Source organism: Odocoileus virginianus, chromosome 1 (genome assembly GCF_023699985.2).
Source record: "Odocoileus virginianus isolate 20LAN1187 ecotype Illinois chromosome 1, Ovbor_1.2, whole genome shotgun sequence".
NCBI classification, from domain to species: domain Eukaryota; kingdom Metazoa; phylum Chordata; class Mammalia; order Artiodactyla; family Cervidae; genus Odocoileus; species Odocoileus virginianus.
In genome coordinates this window covers 50,621,191-50,637,224 of record NC_069674.1, presented here as the reverse complement: position 1 = coordinate 50,637,224, position 16,034 = coordinate 50,621,191, and the positions used below count along the sequence as shown (strand labels likewise).

The following is a 16,034-nucleotide window of genomic DNA, read 5'->3' as shown; positions in this document are numbered from 1 at the left end:
ATATGTATATGAAGTTCTGCTGCCTTAATGTTTGGGGTGGGGGCAGGAGAGAGTATGAACCTTCCTATTTGCAGATTTTATAACAATAAAGTTTATTATTGAATTCTCACTATGTCAAGTGCTTTACTTACATCACCATGTTTTTTTGTTTTTACTTTTTAACATGAAAATATTCAAATATATAGAAAATAATAAGTCCATATACACAGAGTTTAACATTTAACAGTTTCCATATTTTAATTTTTCTGAATTATTTAAAATACAGATAGCAAATATTTTACTCCTAAATACACCAATATATTATCTAAACAGGGAAGTTTTTCTAAATAAGCACAATGCCTCTGTACGCGTACATGCTCCGTCGTGGTGACTCTCTTCGGCCCTATTGACTATAGCCTGCAAGGCTCCTCTGTCTGTGGGATTTTTCCAGGCAAGAATACTGGAGTGGATTGCCATTTCCTCCTCCTGGGGATCTTTCCCACACAGGGACTGAACCTGTGTCTCCTGCATTTCCTGCATTGGCAGGCAGATTCTTTACTACTGAGCCACCTGGGAAGCCCCCAGTACTGTTAAAAAACAAAACAAACAATAAAACTGTCTAGTATCATCTAATGCTTTAGTCTCTATTCAAATTCTCCAATTGTCACAAAATATCTTTTATACCAGAACCAAGGACAAGCCATTGTATTATGTTTCTTAGGCTTCTTTTTATCTAAAACAGCCCTCCCTCAGTATTGCCTCTCTTCTTTTTTCTTTTCTTTTTATGTTTTTTTTTTTAAAGGTACTGAGTTAATTTTAGAGACTGAGCCATTTGTTCTCCAGGATGTCTCACCACTTGTTCTGGATTTTTTCTGATTATTTGCTTCTATCCTTGTAGTTCCTGCTTGATTACTCTGAAGTTAAAGATTTTTGGAAACAGTGCTTCACAAATGATGCTGGTGCTTCATATTGTATCACATCAGGAGACTCAGAATGTCAGGTTGGTCTAATTTTAGTGATGATAAAATTGACCTAGGTTAAGGTGGGAAGGGATCGGATTTGTCCACTGTCTTTATGGATTTCCCCTGATGACTGGCACATAATCCCTGGCTCTATGTGAATATCCTGTTCCCTATTGCACTTTTACCTATTGGTCTCAGGATCCTGGTATGAATTAATCGCTCATTAGGGACTACAAAATGGTGAATTTCTAATTCTATCCTTCATTTTACGTTATTTAGCTGGCATACTTTTGTAAAGGGAACGGTTTCCTCAGCAACTGGGGCCATTTGGTTACTCTGAAATATGTCTACAACTAGAAAAGCAGGCTAAATGTTTATTTTCTTAAATTACCAGTATTCAGAGTAAAGAGTTGGTGTAAAAGTCACTACCAGTAGTATGGCAGACAGTTTTTTTAAGTTTTTTTTTTTTTTTTCAGATTTATTTACTCTCGTGGGGAAATTAATTTTATGTTTGACATTTTAGATCAACTGCAGTTATTTGTGAAGCTTAAATCATTCTAACTTTGGCCAGTGGGCATTCCTTCAAGTTGGCTTCTGTGTCCTTTTCAAAGAACTTCATTTTTTAATACCTCCTGATTTTCTGTCACAAGATATTCTGAGTGCTCCTCTTGACCTGGTATTAGCCATTTCTCCAAAGAACCCTGGTACCTTTTAGTGGAAAAGTGGTATTTAAAAATCAAAATCTGGGTGCCAAGGATAGTCATTGCTTCAAGGCTCTGAGTTCATATTAATTTTCATTTCAAAGTTAACAATATAGAGTTTTTATGTTATTGTTATTATACCTCTTTACATGGAAGCTTTTACCCTAATAATATTAACAAAATTACTTTTAATATTTATATCAATCCTATGAGATAGGAGATCATATCTTAGATTTATAACTTGTGAGCATAATTTATGTTACAATCTCTATTTTAAAAGGAGACACCAGAGACAAGAGGTGTCCGAGGTTCAGTTCAGTCACTCAGTCGTGTCCGACTCCTTGCGACCCCATGGACTGCAGCATGCCAGGCTTCCCTGTCCATCACCAACTCCTCGAGCCTGCTCAAACTCATGTCCATCGTTACACGTCCAGTAAACAGCACATCCAAGTAAACAGCAAGTAAACGTTACACGTGCGAGGTTACACGTCCAGTAAAGAGCAGAGTTGGGCTTTGAGGCCCTCAGGCAACTTCCATCAGGGAAAGGAGACACTGACTCTCAGAGGAGTTTTCCTAGGAGGCCAAGGGTCCTTAGAAAAGGTAATCAGGTAGATAATCAGGGCTGTTGTTCAAACTCGCGCGTCCGATTCTTTGCGACCCCATGGACTGTAGCACACCAGGGTTCCCTGTCCTTCACTATCTCCCGGGGTGTGCTCTTGTGCGAGGTCTGATCCACTAAGCCCCCTGATCAGGGCTAGGGTGCGGGAACCAGCGAGTGGTGTGAACAGAGCGCCCCCACATTCCTCCAAACCCAAAGGGCGGGACCCGACGAGCTGCCGCCCGAGGGACCGTCGGGTGCATGGTCCGAGCCGCTGTTTCACTTTAAATGGATCCTAAAGCTCCCTAAAGGGTACACACTGTCAGGGAACCACGCAGGCAAAACCCACACTGGAGAAAATCCGACTTGGACCTGAGAGCAGCTACAGCTCAGCAGAGGACCTGACCCGCCCCTGCACAGAGCCCCGCCCATCCGCCAATCAGAGGGAGCCTTGAACAGGGGGCGGGACAAAAGAGGAGCCAGTCCAATGAGGAATCAGCCCCCGGTCGCCTCAGAACCTAATATTACAAAGTCCAAGCTGCTAGCCTAGAGGAGGCGGTGGGTTGACCAATCAGAGCGAGTAACTCACAGCGTTGGGTACTGGCAGCCAGTCAGAAGAGAGCTCGCAGGTGACTCGCCCGGCCCCAGCTTCCCGCCTTTCCCCTAACCTCTAAATCGGGGGGCCTGGTGGTTCCTGGGTTAAGTTCTTCCGCCGCGGAGCTGTATTTCTCGTCCTCTCTTTACGCTTGTACTACCGATCCCAGGCCTGTGCAGGGGTCTAGTGGGACATGGCGAACTTGGGCTGCCAGGCCCTTCGGAGTCAGGATGAGGAGAGTTTTCTCTATTTCGCCTATGGCAGCAACCTGCTGACGGAGCGGATCCACCTCCGAAACCCCTCCGCCGTGTTCTACAGCGTGGCCCGCTTGCAGGTCAGTGCTCTCCGCCTGGCCCCCGAGATGTCCTCTGCCCTCTCTGCAGACAAAGGGGGAAGGATTTTGAGAACTCACTTTCTCAGGGCCGCTCGTCGTCAGCATTGGTCTGGGAATGCAGCTCTCTCTGCTCAAAGTACATCAGGGTTCCCTGCACGACCCTCCCCCAGCCCCTTCCCCCGCGGGTCGCTCTCGCCGTCTCTCAGCCCTCTGCTTGACCCCGGCTGAGCTGTGCTACTCTGGTTCCTGTCTCCCAGGCTTCCCTGAGCCCGCCCTCCTGACCTTCCCACCAGCTGCTCATTCTGCCCAGCTTCTGATGCCTCTCCCTTGGCCACTGACTTAGGGACATCATCACAGAATCCACTCAGTTGGTTCCTCTGAGAAGTCTTCTCTGACCCAAGCCAAGGAATCAGTTGCTTTCTGTTCTACCTTTGCTCCACGACTTGTCCCCTAGTTTTGTAAAACTCCGTCTACCAACCTTTTGCTCTCGACCCGAGGGGTCCTGAAATTTCGCTGCAGCCGTGTCTCATTCATAGTAAGGGCTGTGCTCACTTAAGTCTAATGGCTGGATGAACCTTCACTTGCCTTGGTAAGAATCATAGCTCTTAGTACAGTACATTTATTCATTTAGTTCATATTCTTCCAGCACTTACCTGGAGATTCAAAGATGACTGAGTAAAGCCAGCTGTTTTCAGGACCTCCCCATCTGTAAGAGAAACAGGCAAACAAATTACCTACAGAGCCTTTTGACATCGTTGGACCAGACAGACATGGTCTCTGCTATCATTGGTCGGGTTCTTAGTTGCAAGCAACAGAAGTAGCTGATTTAAGCAGAAAAAGAATGTGTTGAAAGGCTGTTGAACAGCTCACAGAATGACAGGAAGGTAGGACCACAGAACTGACAAAACAGGCAGGCATAGAAGGGAAGCTATAAAATATCCAGTATCGCGGATGGAAACAGCCCAGGAGGCCGCTGTTGACTCACCTCTGCGCTTGGTAAACATGGACGTTGCATCATGCATCACCCGTTCTGACCCTCCCTCTATTGTCACTGTATCTGGAAGCTCCTGAAACCCAAGTGCAGTTCCCACCCCCAGAGTGGAGTCTCTGCTCCCCTGTGTCACTGATTTCTAATTCAAAACCCTAGGTGGGTGTCCTAGGCTAAATCTTGGCCATATGCCCATGCCCTGACTTCAAGCAAAGCTAGGAGAACCAGTCTCTGGCATTTGAAACTTCAAAAATGGGAGTTGGGCTCTGAGCTCTATCTACCCATCAAACTCATAAGATAGGGAATTCCCCAAACATGGTAAAGAAGCTTAGATGTTTATAGCTGGGATGCAGCAAAGAACTATCTAACAAATGATTATTCAGTCACAGGTATGGTCATTCTTAAAAGGAGATGAATTGTACCTTGCTCTCAGTTTTACTCTGAACCTAAAACTGCTCTGAAAAGAGTGAAAAAAAAATTATTTTAAGGAAGCATTGAAGGTGCTATAGGAGTACATGACTTAGGGATCTGACCTAACTGGGGGGTTCAGTAAAGCCATACCTGAAAATGTGACTTAAGCTGAGATCTGAATGACTGGCGAGGGGAGACGCAAACGGAACAGCAGGGATAAAAGATTTCAGGAGAGAAAAAAGCTGGGTCTTCTAGCTAGTGTGGCTAGAATTTAATGTGTAAGGAGGATGTAGCATGAAGCGTAGAGAGGTAGGGAAGGGCCACATGTTATAGGACCCCAGAGGCCAATGAAGACTTGGTTATCTTGAGAACAACAGTGAGAAGATCTCTGCCAAATTTAAGCAAATGAAATTTCAAGTTTACTCTTTGACAGCTTGTTCTGGTTGCTGTGGAAAGTGCTCTGGAAGGTAGAGGCAGCCTACCAAAAGGGCTTTTGGAAGTGGATGTGGGAGCACAGTTAGAAAGCTTTTGTAGCGGTCACTACTGAAGCTAATGGTACCTTGGAGTGGTAGCCAGGGCAGGTAGATGGGTTTTTGGGGTGTTGAGGAGAGAACACTGTTAGGCTTTGGTGATTGATTGTGAAATGAAGAGTAGATAATGGTTTTTGATGCAACAGAATGGATGATAGTGATATTTGTTAAAAAAAAAAAAAAAAAAGAGGATTAGTTTGGGAGGGAACATCAAGCTCAGTTTGGGCATACAGTTGGCCCTTGAACAATGCCATGGTTAGTGGTTCCCACCCTTTGCTGAGCTGAAAATCAGAGAACTGCCACCTCTGCCTTAAAAACAGAGGAACTGATAAATGACTCACCCAAGGGCAGGAAGCTGAAGAGGTTTGGATAGAATCAGGACTTGGACCCTAGTTCCTTTGACACACATTGTCTATTTCAGTCTCTAATCAAACACAAACTTTCCCCCATACTTAGTTACTTTGATGATCTGAAAATTGAAAAAAATTCACAGATAAGTAGACCTGTGCAGTTCAAACCCATTGTTGTTCAAGGGTCAGCTGTACTGAGTTTGAGATGCTTGTTGTATACCCAAGTGAGTAGAAAAATATTAGTGAACATTACTGAAGTACTTGGGCTTCCCTGGTAGCTCAGCTGGTAAAGAATTGCCTGCAATGCAGGGGACCGAGGTTCGATTCCTGGGTGGGGGAGGTCCCCTTGAGACAGATCAGGCTGCCCACTCCAATATTCCTGGGCTTCCCTGGTGGCTCAGTCAGTAAAGAATCCCTCTGCAGTGCAGGAGACCTGGGTTCCATCCCTGGGTTGGGAAGATCCCCTGGAGGAGGACATGGCAAGCCACTCTAGAATTCTTGCCTGGAGAATCCCCATGGACAGAGGAGCCTAGTGGGCTGCAATCCATGGGGTCACAAAGAGTCGGACACTACTGAGCGACTAAGCACAACACAGCACATGAAGTACTTACTGTGTTCTAAGTACTTTCAAAGTCAAAAGAGAGACCTGAGCTGGATAAAAGACAGTTGGAATATTGGATGGTATTTGAAGCCATTGGCGGGTATGATTTTGTCTTGAGCAAACTGCTGAGAAAAGGGCCTAAACTGAGACTTTTAGAAACTCCATCATTTAAAAACCAGGTAGTGGAGGAGGAGTTGGTAAAGGGAATTGAGATCAAGGAACAGCTGAAAAGAGAGGAGGCAGATCAAGACAGTGTGGATAACTATGTCAGAAACATTTGAGAAGTAGAGCAAGATGAGGAATGAAAATTGTCTGTGGGATTTAACAGTGTATCACTTCAGTTCAGTCACGCAGTCGTGTCCGACTCTTCGACCCCATGAACTGCAGCATGCCAGGCCTCCCTGTCCATCACCAACTTCCGGAGCTTACTCAAACTCATGCCCAATCGAGTGAGTGATACCATCTAACCATCTCATCCTCTGTCGTCACCTTCTCCTCCCACCTTTAATCTTTCCCAGCATCAGGGTCTTTTCAAATGAGTCAGTTCTTTGCATCAGGTGGCTAAAGTATTGAAATTTCAGCTTCAACATCAGTCCTTCCAATGAATATTCAGGACTGATTTCCATTAGGATGGACTGGTTGGATCTCCTTGCTGTCCAAGGGACTCTCAAGAGTCTTCTCCAACACCACAGTTCAAAAACATCAATTCTTGGGCACTAGGCTTTCTTTATGGTCCAACTCTCACATCCATACATGACTACTGGAGAAACCATAGCCTTGACTAGACGGACCTTTGTTGGCAAAGTAATGTCTCTGCTTTTAAATATGCTGTCTAGGTTGGTCATAACTTTTCTTCCAAGGAGTAAGTATCTTTTAATTTCATGGCTGTAGTCACCATCTGCAGTAATTTTGGAGCCCCCCAAAATAAAGTCAGCCACTTTTCCCACTGTTTCCCCATCTAGTTGCCATGAAGTGATGGGACCAGATGCCATGATCTTAGTTTTCTGAATGTTGAGCTTTAAGCCAACTTTTTCACTCTCCTCTTTCACTTTCATCAAGAGGTTTTTTAGTTCTTCTTCACTTTCTGCCATAATTATCGTGTCATCTGTATATCTGAGGTTATTGATATTTCTCCCGGCAGTCTTGATTCCAGCTTGTGCTTCATCCAGTCCAGTGCTTCTCATGATATACTCTGCATATAAGTTAAATAAGCAAGGTGACAGTATGCAGCCTTGACGTAAACTCCTTTCCCGATTTGGAACCAGTCTGTTGTTCTGTGTCCAGTTCTAACTGTTGCTTTCTGACTTATATACAGATTTCTCAAGAGGCAGGTCAGGTGGTCTGATATTCCCATCTCTTTAAGAATTTTCCACAGTTTGTGGTGATTCACACAGTCAAAGACTTTGGCATAATCAATAAAGCAGAAATAGATGTTTTTCTGGAACTCTCTTGCTTTTTTGATGATCCAGTGGGTGTTGGCAATTTGGTCTCTGGTTCCTCTTCCTTTTCTAAATCCAGCTTGAACATCTGGAAGTTCACAGTTCATGTGCTATTGAAGCCTGGCTTGGAGAATTTTGAGCATTACTTTACTAGCGTGTGAGATGAGTGCAATTGTGCGATAGTTTGAGCATTCTTTGGTATTGCCTTACTTTGGGATTGGAATGAAAACTGACCTTTTCCAGTTCTGTGGCCACTGCTGAGTCTTCCAAATTTGCTGGCATATTGAACGCAGCACTTACACGGCATCATCTTTCAGGATTTGAAATAGCTCAACTGGGATTTCATTACCTCCACTAGCTTTGTTCACAGTGATGCTTCCTAAGGCCCACTTGACTTCACATTCCAGGATGTCTGGCTCTAGGTGAGTGATCACACCATCGTGATTATCTGTGTCATGAAGATCTTTTTTGTATAGACAGGTCCTAGTGTGGTTGTATCTTTTATCAGATTGCCTGATGTCTTGCCAAGGATACCTGGTCCTAGAACATCTAATATACCAATCAAAGGTACTGGTCACTGAAATGAACCTTTTTAATGAAATTCTAAAGGTTTTTTAAGAAAAGGTAACAGAGATAAAATATAAACTTTAGATTTATTATCTAATCCAACTTTTTTTTTATCATTAGGAAATTAAACTCTGAAAAAATGGAAAGAGATCTTCCTAGACCAAACAGCTGAGTAAAGATTCTTAATTTCCCTCATTCTGTCCTTTGATTACTCATCTCTGTGAGGGAAGAAACTAACAACTTGAAACCTTGACTTCGTTATTAGTTGTGAGACCTTAGGCAAGTTGCTTAATCTTTTTGAGCCACCGTTTTTCTTTCTGTTAAATGTGTATAAAAAGTTGTTGACAGGATTTTGAAAAGTCCATATGAAGCCCATAGCAGTGTACAGAACCCAGTAATTGTTAGCTGCTCTTATGATTATTATAGATATGTTAATATAATCATGAATATTAAAATTTATAAGTATACAAATCACCCTCAAATGACAGCTCCCTTAGGGCAAAAAAAATGCTAATAGGATACTCTTAACATATATGAAAGTAGAAATGTTATAAACCTTAGGCAGCCATCACCCAGCTTCAACGATTATGTACAGTATGATTATTGTTGTTTAGTTGCTGAGTTGTGTCTAATTCTTTTGCAACCACCAGACTCCTCTGTCCATGGGATTTCCCAGGCAAGAATACGGGAGTGGGTTGCCATTTCCTTTTCCAGGGGATCTTCCCGAGACCCAGGGATCAAACCCTCGTCTCCTGCATTGCAGGCAGATTCTTTACCACTGAGCCACCAGGGAAGCCCACACTCTGATTGCCTCTAAGTTAAAATGTATGTGTAAGTAAGTGGATTGATTGGGAAGCAGTTTTCAAAAATAAAGATAGCTGTGTTAAGGCATCAGGATTATGGGATTTATTGTCCCTCTTAACCTCTTATTTATGGTAAGATACATGTACATATTCAGTATACAGTTTATTTTTAAGAAAAATGTAGTCCTTGAAATCTGGGTCCTTGGTTGTTTATCTTTGTGTTTTTTATAGAAGGAACTCAAAACATACGTTTTAATTACATGGTGTTGAAGGTAAATCTGTTTTTATTTTGAGAAGGGAAATTTTGGTTCATGTGGATATTGATCATATCACTTTGGTTTCCTTTGTAGGATTTTAAACTTGACTTTGGCAATCCCCAAGGCAAAACAAGTGAAACTTGGCATGGAGGTATAGCCACCATTTTTGAAAGTCCTGGCGATGAAGTATGGGGAGTAGTATGGAAAATGAACAAAAGCAATTTAAGTTCTCTGGATAAGTAGGTGGCTTCTAATTATAAGTTCAATCATTACTAATTTAGAAGGTGGATCATATGCAAGAATGTGTGTGTGTATATATATGGACATATTCTTTACACTTGAGAGTTAACCTAAAAGGTATAATGTTCATTTCCTAAAAAGAAAAGCCTGGAAGGGTTACACACTCTAAGATTTGGGGAGACTTTTGTTATCTCTTCTATAATTGATGGAAGTCCTTATTTTCTATTTGTTTTTTTAATAAAAATATCTTTGTAGTTTCATATTGTGAGAAAGCATGAAGATTTTTGTAGTTATTACATACTTTTACTGATTTCAAAAACAACTCAGTTTTTATAAGAGTCAGATTTTTTTAAAAATAATTCTTTAAGGTAGCAGTTGAATCAGTAAAAAAGTGATAATAATTTGTAAAACTTCAAAACATATTAGAAATGCTTTGATGCTTTTTAGAACTCAAGAGTTGTGTGGCAGAGCATTTAATACAAAGAAAGTTGACAGAAAAGAGCAGGATTTGAGAAGAGCAAACATCTGACATGCTTACCACTTTACTTCACTTGCAAACAGTAATGAGCTGTCCTGTCTACTTTTGCAGGATGGATATTCTCTTGTCAGAACACAGTCCAGTTTTCGTAGATAAAGAGCAATGTTTCAGGGTTATAAAGCTTACAATAACTAATATAAAGATCTGTTAGAAGTATACCCAGTAATAGTAAGTCTCCAGCTTTCTAATTGAAATGCTAAGCTTACTTTTGATGTGGTGGTTTTGTAGTATGTTCTAGTCTATCCCCAAATACATAGAGAACACATACATCCATAAATAGTTAAAATTTTTAATCCAGTAAACTAGCTTGGCTGAGTCAACATATGATTAAAATGTGGCTGTTCTGATTCCAGGCAAGAAGGGGTTAAAAGTGGAATGTATGTCCCAATAGAACTTACTGTTTCAACTCAAGAAGGAAAAGAAATAATCTGTCGAAGTTACCAGATGACAAATTATGAGCCTGTTCCCCCATCACCCCAGTATAAAAAGGTATCCTTTGTAACTTACAAAGACTTTTGGTGATTCCTTGTTAATTTTCACGGTTAAATGACAGAATATCTTGTTTTTAAAAGGCTTTGTGTTTTAAATTCTATATGAACAATTCATTTCAATCAAAATGTTTTTAATACAAAAATGATAGTTATTTACTGAATAAACATTCCAATTTATTTGTAATGATAGAACTATGTCCCTAAAACTTTATTAAAAAAAACTCTCAGAAATGTACTTGAGTCATAATCCTAGACATATTTTTCTTTAAAAACATGTATGAGTGTACTTTTCGTAGTTATTCTATACCTATGCTTTTTTTAATCATTTTTTTCTTCTCCACAAAATAGTATTTCATAAACCCCAAGATTCATTTTTATAGAGCAAAAATATATTTCCTACTGCTGAAATGTTTTCCATTTCTAGATGGAGGGATAAGTCATGCCCTTTCCAAAATCCAGCATGCACGCACAGGAAAAGAATTAAGGATAGAGAGGCTGACATCCCTCTTCAGAAACCCAAACTTAGGTACTTATTGGCAGGTCCAATCAGGACATGATACTTGGAGAAGGTGACCCAGTTCCTGGGCCTAATCTGTAATTCTGGAATTTTCTAGAATGGGACCTAGAGGAATTAGCCTGGTGTGGATCTGGGGGGTACCATTGAATACACTTGCTGTTTATTCCCCCATGTGTAATTCAGAGGTAGAGTAGACTCCAGGATTCAACTAAAAACTGCTCCCTATAAACTTTAAATTTCTTTGAAGAATGGTGTTTGTTTCTTAAAAGATTTTGTTCGTTTCATGCAAATTCTATACAGTAAGTTTTATATTAAAAATATTTTAAACCACAGTATTGAGTACAGTTGCTATCACATAGGGATGGATTGTGTGGCTATGAAAACTCCCTGTACATTCATACTCATCCCGGGAGGAATGAAATCTCTATTTTGTTCTACAGTTGTTTTTTCTAGAGTTATCTGAAAGCTAATTTATTTGATACTACAAATAAAGCTGTGGTATACTAAACTAAATTATGTTCCTAACTAAAAGAGGGTTTTGTTGTTGTTGTTTAACCATTTTCTAGGTCATTTGCATGGGTGCAAAAGAGAACGGTTTGCCACTGGAGTACCAAAAGAAGTTAAATGCAATAGAACCAAATGACTACAAAGGAAAGGTCTCAGAAGAAATTGAAGACATTATCAAAAAGGGGGAAGCAAAGACTCATTAGAACTTAATGGAATATATCTACATATATTTTCTCTATATGCTAATACCTTTTTAACATTTAGAACAGGGATCTGGGATGTATCTCTGTTTAATATGGTTCAACAGTGTTCTGGAGGGTTATCTCACTTGGGTGATTCCTTGTTTTCAGACTGTAAAAAGACCAAGGCAGGAGTTAGACAATTGAAAGGGGGGTTGTGAGAGGTGTTGGAATGCATGACAGTTAGGTGTGAGTACTCCTGTGAACCCTTAAAGTTATTTTACTGAGTTTATCTGAAGTGTATTTTTGCTCTGTGACTGAAGATAAATTTGCAACTTAATGATGGTGCTGGTAAATTGCTCAGCTCTGGGATTTTTTAAAATCAGTTTAATAAGAGCAAGCAAACTGAAGAGACAATTGATTATAAAATTTTTTAATTATTTTAAAACTATTTAAAATTTTTAAAATTATTTTAAAATTTAAAAGATGGCATAATGTTCTTAGAGGAATAAATGTATTTGTGGTTTAACCTGTATTCTCTGTGAAAATACTACATTTCATTTTATGAGAAAGACTCACATCATCACACATACTGGGTCTGGTCTTGGCCATATCTAGTGTATACTAAAGGATTATTGCACAGACTCTGGAACCAGTATATTAGGGATAGGCTGTCAGGTAGAAAGGCTGGGAAAGGCTGTCACCACTTTCTGCCTGGGAAACTTTGGGTTATTTACTCAACTTCCTCAGCTTCCTTGCCTGCAGACTGAGGAGAGCCCAAATATCTGTGTCTTAGGATCATTTTGAGGGGTATATGTATAAGCTTGGAACACAGCCTGGCATATAACAAGTATTAGTAATCATTATTGTTCTTATTGAAGGAGTAAGTTTGTACTGAGCCATCTTTGGAACAGGATTTTAAAGTAGAAGCATTAAGATCATGAGGGAAAAGTATTTCTTGGAAGCTAAAATTTGATTTCTTGGCTTATTAAAAAATGGTCACCTTCTTAAATTTATTTACTGAATAAATGCAAGAGAGTCATGAATAAAACAACACTGGTTATCAAGCAATCTCTCATGTCTCTGTGGAATCCAGTGAGCTGGACCTTCAAAATAGGTTATTAGAATGAAATAGGTTATTAGCTTTGGTTTTTACTCTTGGGAAGAAGGCCCAAAGAACTTTTCAGCTACAGCTGCAAATCTGTAGTGAGGCTTCACTATCTCCCAGAGTGGAGAACAAATTGAAGATTTTCCTTATTTTCTTTCAAGCCCAGAAATGCTTTTCAAAGACTGTGTTGGTGATAGTATCACTAGGAGCTGGTTGTATTTTGAGAGGGCCAAAATCACTGATGGAAATTCCTTACATATGACATTTGCCAGTACTACCTTGAAAACAACTAGAAAGATAAAATGAGCTGAAAGGCTAGACAGTAATGGAAAGTGTAATATATGTAGAGGTAATGTTATTAACAACTATAAAAGGTGAAAAGTAAAGTGAAGAAAGTTTTTACACTTCATTGGAACAGGTAAAATGACACCAGTAGACTAAAAAATTAGGTATGTATAATATGTATTAAATAGGAGGATGTTACCTATGGGACTTCCCTGGTGGCTCCGACGGTAAAGTGTCTGCCTACAATGCAGGAGACTGGGTTCAATCCCTGGTTGGGAAGATCTCCTGGAGAAGGAAATGGCAACATACTCCAGTATTCTTGCCTGGAAAATCCCATGGACGGTGGTACCTGGTAGGCTACAGTCCATGGGATCACAAAGAGTCAGATGGGACTGAGCGACTTCACTTTCACTTTCATCTTACCTACTTAAAAAGTATACAAAGAGTTACACTTACAAACACCACAGGTAAATAAAAACAATTCTAAAAGATGTTCAGGTAACCCACTGGAAGACAGGAAAAAGAAAATGGGAAATGAAAGAACAGAAAACAGAACAGAACTTGGAAATGAAAGAACAGAAAACAAATAATAAAATGGCACATTTATAGCCTAACATATCAATAAGTATATTCAATGAAATTATCTCAAGACACCAATTAAAAATTGGTGGAGTGGATTAAAAGCATATAATACTCTTCTATATGTTTACAACAACTTGTTCATCCATCCATTGATGAACATTTGGACTGTTTTCACCTTTTGACTATTGTGAATAATGCTGCTATGAACATGTGCATACATATATATTTTTAAGTACCTAGGAATAGAATTGATGGGGTCATATGGTAATTCTAGGTTTAAGTTTTTGAGGAATGACCAACCTGTTTTTCACACTGGCTGAACAATTTTACATTCTTACCAACAATGTATATAATTTTTTTTTGTATATAGTTTTTTAAAGAAAATACTTAAGTGAAAATTTAATCAAATGTTTTAAGACATGTATACTGAACACTACAAAACACTGATGAAAGATATGTTCATAGTTTGGAAGGCTCAATATAATAAAGATCTCAGTTTTCTCCAAGGTAGGTTTACTACAATTTCTATCAAAATCCCTTCAAGATTTTTCTTCTAAAATTCATATGGAAAGGCAAAGGAATCAGAATACGTGAAGCAACATTGAAAAAGCAGAATAAAATGGGAGGACTCAAGTGACCCAATTTTAAGATTGTATGGTACTGGCAGAGGGATGAACATACAGATCAATGAAACAGAATGGAGAATCCAGAAATATACACATTCAAGGTGCACAAGTAATTTAGCGGACGAAAGATAGCCCTTCAACAATTAAGCCCTTCAACAAAGATACCTTTGTCCTTCAACAAAGAAGCCCTTCTCGCTTGGAGAAGGAAATGGCAACCCACTCCGGTATTCCTGCCTGGAGAATTCCATGGACAGAGGAGGCTCCACGGGGTCACAGGAGTTGGACACGACTTAGTGACTAATCCACCACCACCACCAACAATGATGCTGGAGCAAAAATAATAAGCAAAGATAATAATTACAATAAAGTTAACAAGTCTCATTCAAAAATTAACTGAAATGCCTGACATAAAACTATAATAATAAGCGAAGATAATAACTACAATAAAGTTAACAAGTCTCATTCAAAAATTAACTGAAATGCCTGACATAAAACTATAAACTTTTGGGGGGAAATTTTCTTTGACATCTAGGAATTTGTAAACAGAGTTCTTAGACTGAATACCAAAAGCATGATCCATACAATGAAAAATGAATAAAACTAGTGTACATTGAAATTTAAAATGTTTGCTCAGTGAAAGATCCTATTAAGAGAATGAAAATACAAGCTTGAAGTGAGAGAAAAATATTTGCAAACTCCATATATAACAAAGGGTTAGTATCTACAATATATAAAGAACTTTTGAAACTCAACAATAAAAACAGCAAATAATTCAACTAATAAATGAATGAGACATGAAGAGACATTTCACGCAAGAGGAGACATAGATGGCAAATAAGCACACGAAAACATGTATACCATCATTAGCAAATTAAAACCATAATGATAGATCATTAAACTCTACACACATGTAGAATGGCTAAAAGAAAACATGACAGAGTCAATGCTATGAGGATGTTACGAAACTAGATGACTTACACATTGCTGGTGGGACTGCAAAATGGTCCAGCCACTGTGGAAAACAGTTTAGCAGTTTCTTAGTAAACTAAACATGCAACTATCATATGACCCAACAGTTGCACTCCTGGGCATTTATCCCAGGGAAATGAAAAGTTATGTTCACATATAAACCTGTAGATTAATGTCTATAGCAATTTTATTCATAACAGCTAAAGACTGGAAATAATCCAAATGTCTTTCTACATGTGAATGATTAAGTTGTGGTATCTTTGTGGTAATACCATGAAATAGTACTCAGTAATAAAGAGGACCATTGATACATGTGATGCCCTAGGTGAAGCTCCAGAGACTTAGGCTGAGTGAACAAAACCAGTCCCCGAACAAAATTTCAATACATACTGTGTGCTTCCATTTATGTAACATTCTTAAAATGACATAGTACAGAAATGGGGAACAGATTAGCGGTTGTCAGGGGTTAAAGAGGGGATGGTGTGGTGTAATGGCAACGTGGGGGCTCACTGCAGTGGTGGAAATGTTCTCTATCTTGACTGTATCATTCAGGGTCTGCAAGATGTTACCATGAAGGGAAATTGGGTTAAAGGTGTAAGGGTCTCTGCATTATCTCTTTACAGTTGCATGTGAATTTACAGTTCAGTTCAGTTGCTTAGTCGTGTCTGACTCTGCAACCCCATGGACTGCAGCACGCCAGGCCTCCCTGTCAATTTTACATTCTTAACAACAATGTATATAATTTTTTAAGGGAAATACTTAAGTGCAAATTTAACCAAATGTGTTAAGATTTATACTGAAAACAACAAAACACTGATGAGAGATATCAAAGATCTAAATAAATGGAGAGGTATACTATGTTCATAGTTTGGAAGGC

At 39.5% G+C, this 16,034-nt stretch overlaps 1 protein-coding gene and 2 long non-coding RNA genes across 3 annotated transcripts; 2 read left to right on the top strand and 1 right to left on the bottom strand.

The window, feature by feature from the left end:
• Positions 1 to 211: 211 nt before the first annotated feature.
• LOC139035230 (uncharacterized) lies at positions 212 to 4,141 on the bottom strand. The gene is made up of 2 exons (XR_011487864.1): positions 3,823 to 4,141; positions 212 to 3,212 (listed from the first exon to the last, which is right to left on the bottom strand). It is a non-coding gene; the product is annotated as an uncharacterized lncRNA (long non-coding RNA).
• On the top strand, positions 2,829 to 12,654 carry GGCT (gamma-glutamylcyclotransferase). Its single transcript, XM_020892468.2, has 4 exons — positions 2,829 to 3,169; positions 9,209 to 9,354; positions 10,247 to 10,382; positions 11,468 to 12,654. The coding sequence occupies exons 1-4, from the start codon at positions 3,029 to 3,031 to the stop codon at positions 11,609 to 11,611; spliced, it is 567 nt and encodes a 188-aa protein (XP_020748127.2). The 5' UTR covers positions 2,829 to 3,028; the 3' UTR covers positions 11,612 to 12,654.
• LOC139035227 (uncharacterized) lies at positions 7,917 to 8,804 on the top strand. Its single transcript, XR_011487859.1, has 3 exons — positions 7,917 to 8,055; positions 8,176 to 8,227; positions 8,770 to 8,804. It is a non-coding gene; the product is annotated as an uncharacterized lncRNA (long non-coding RNA).
• Positions 12,655 to 16,034: the final 3,380 nt, after the last annotated feature.

Excerpts from the sequence above, each read along its gene's own strand:
- GGCT (XM_020892468.2), top strand. The coding sequence starts at position 3,029 with ATGGCGAACTTGGGCTGCCAGGCCCTTCGGAGTCAGGATGAGGAGAGT. Across the intron at positions 9,355-10,246 it reads AATTTAAGTTCTCTGGATAA|GCAAGAAGGGGTTAAAAGTG; the intron begins GTAGGTGGCTTC and ends TTCTGATTCCAG. Across the intron at positions 10,383-11,467 it reads CATCACCCCAGTATAAAAAG|GTCATTTGCATGGGTGCAAA; the intron begins GTATCCTTTGTA and ends ACCATTTTCTAG.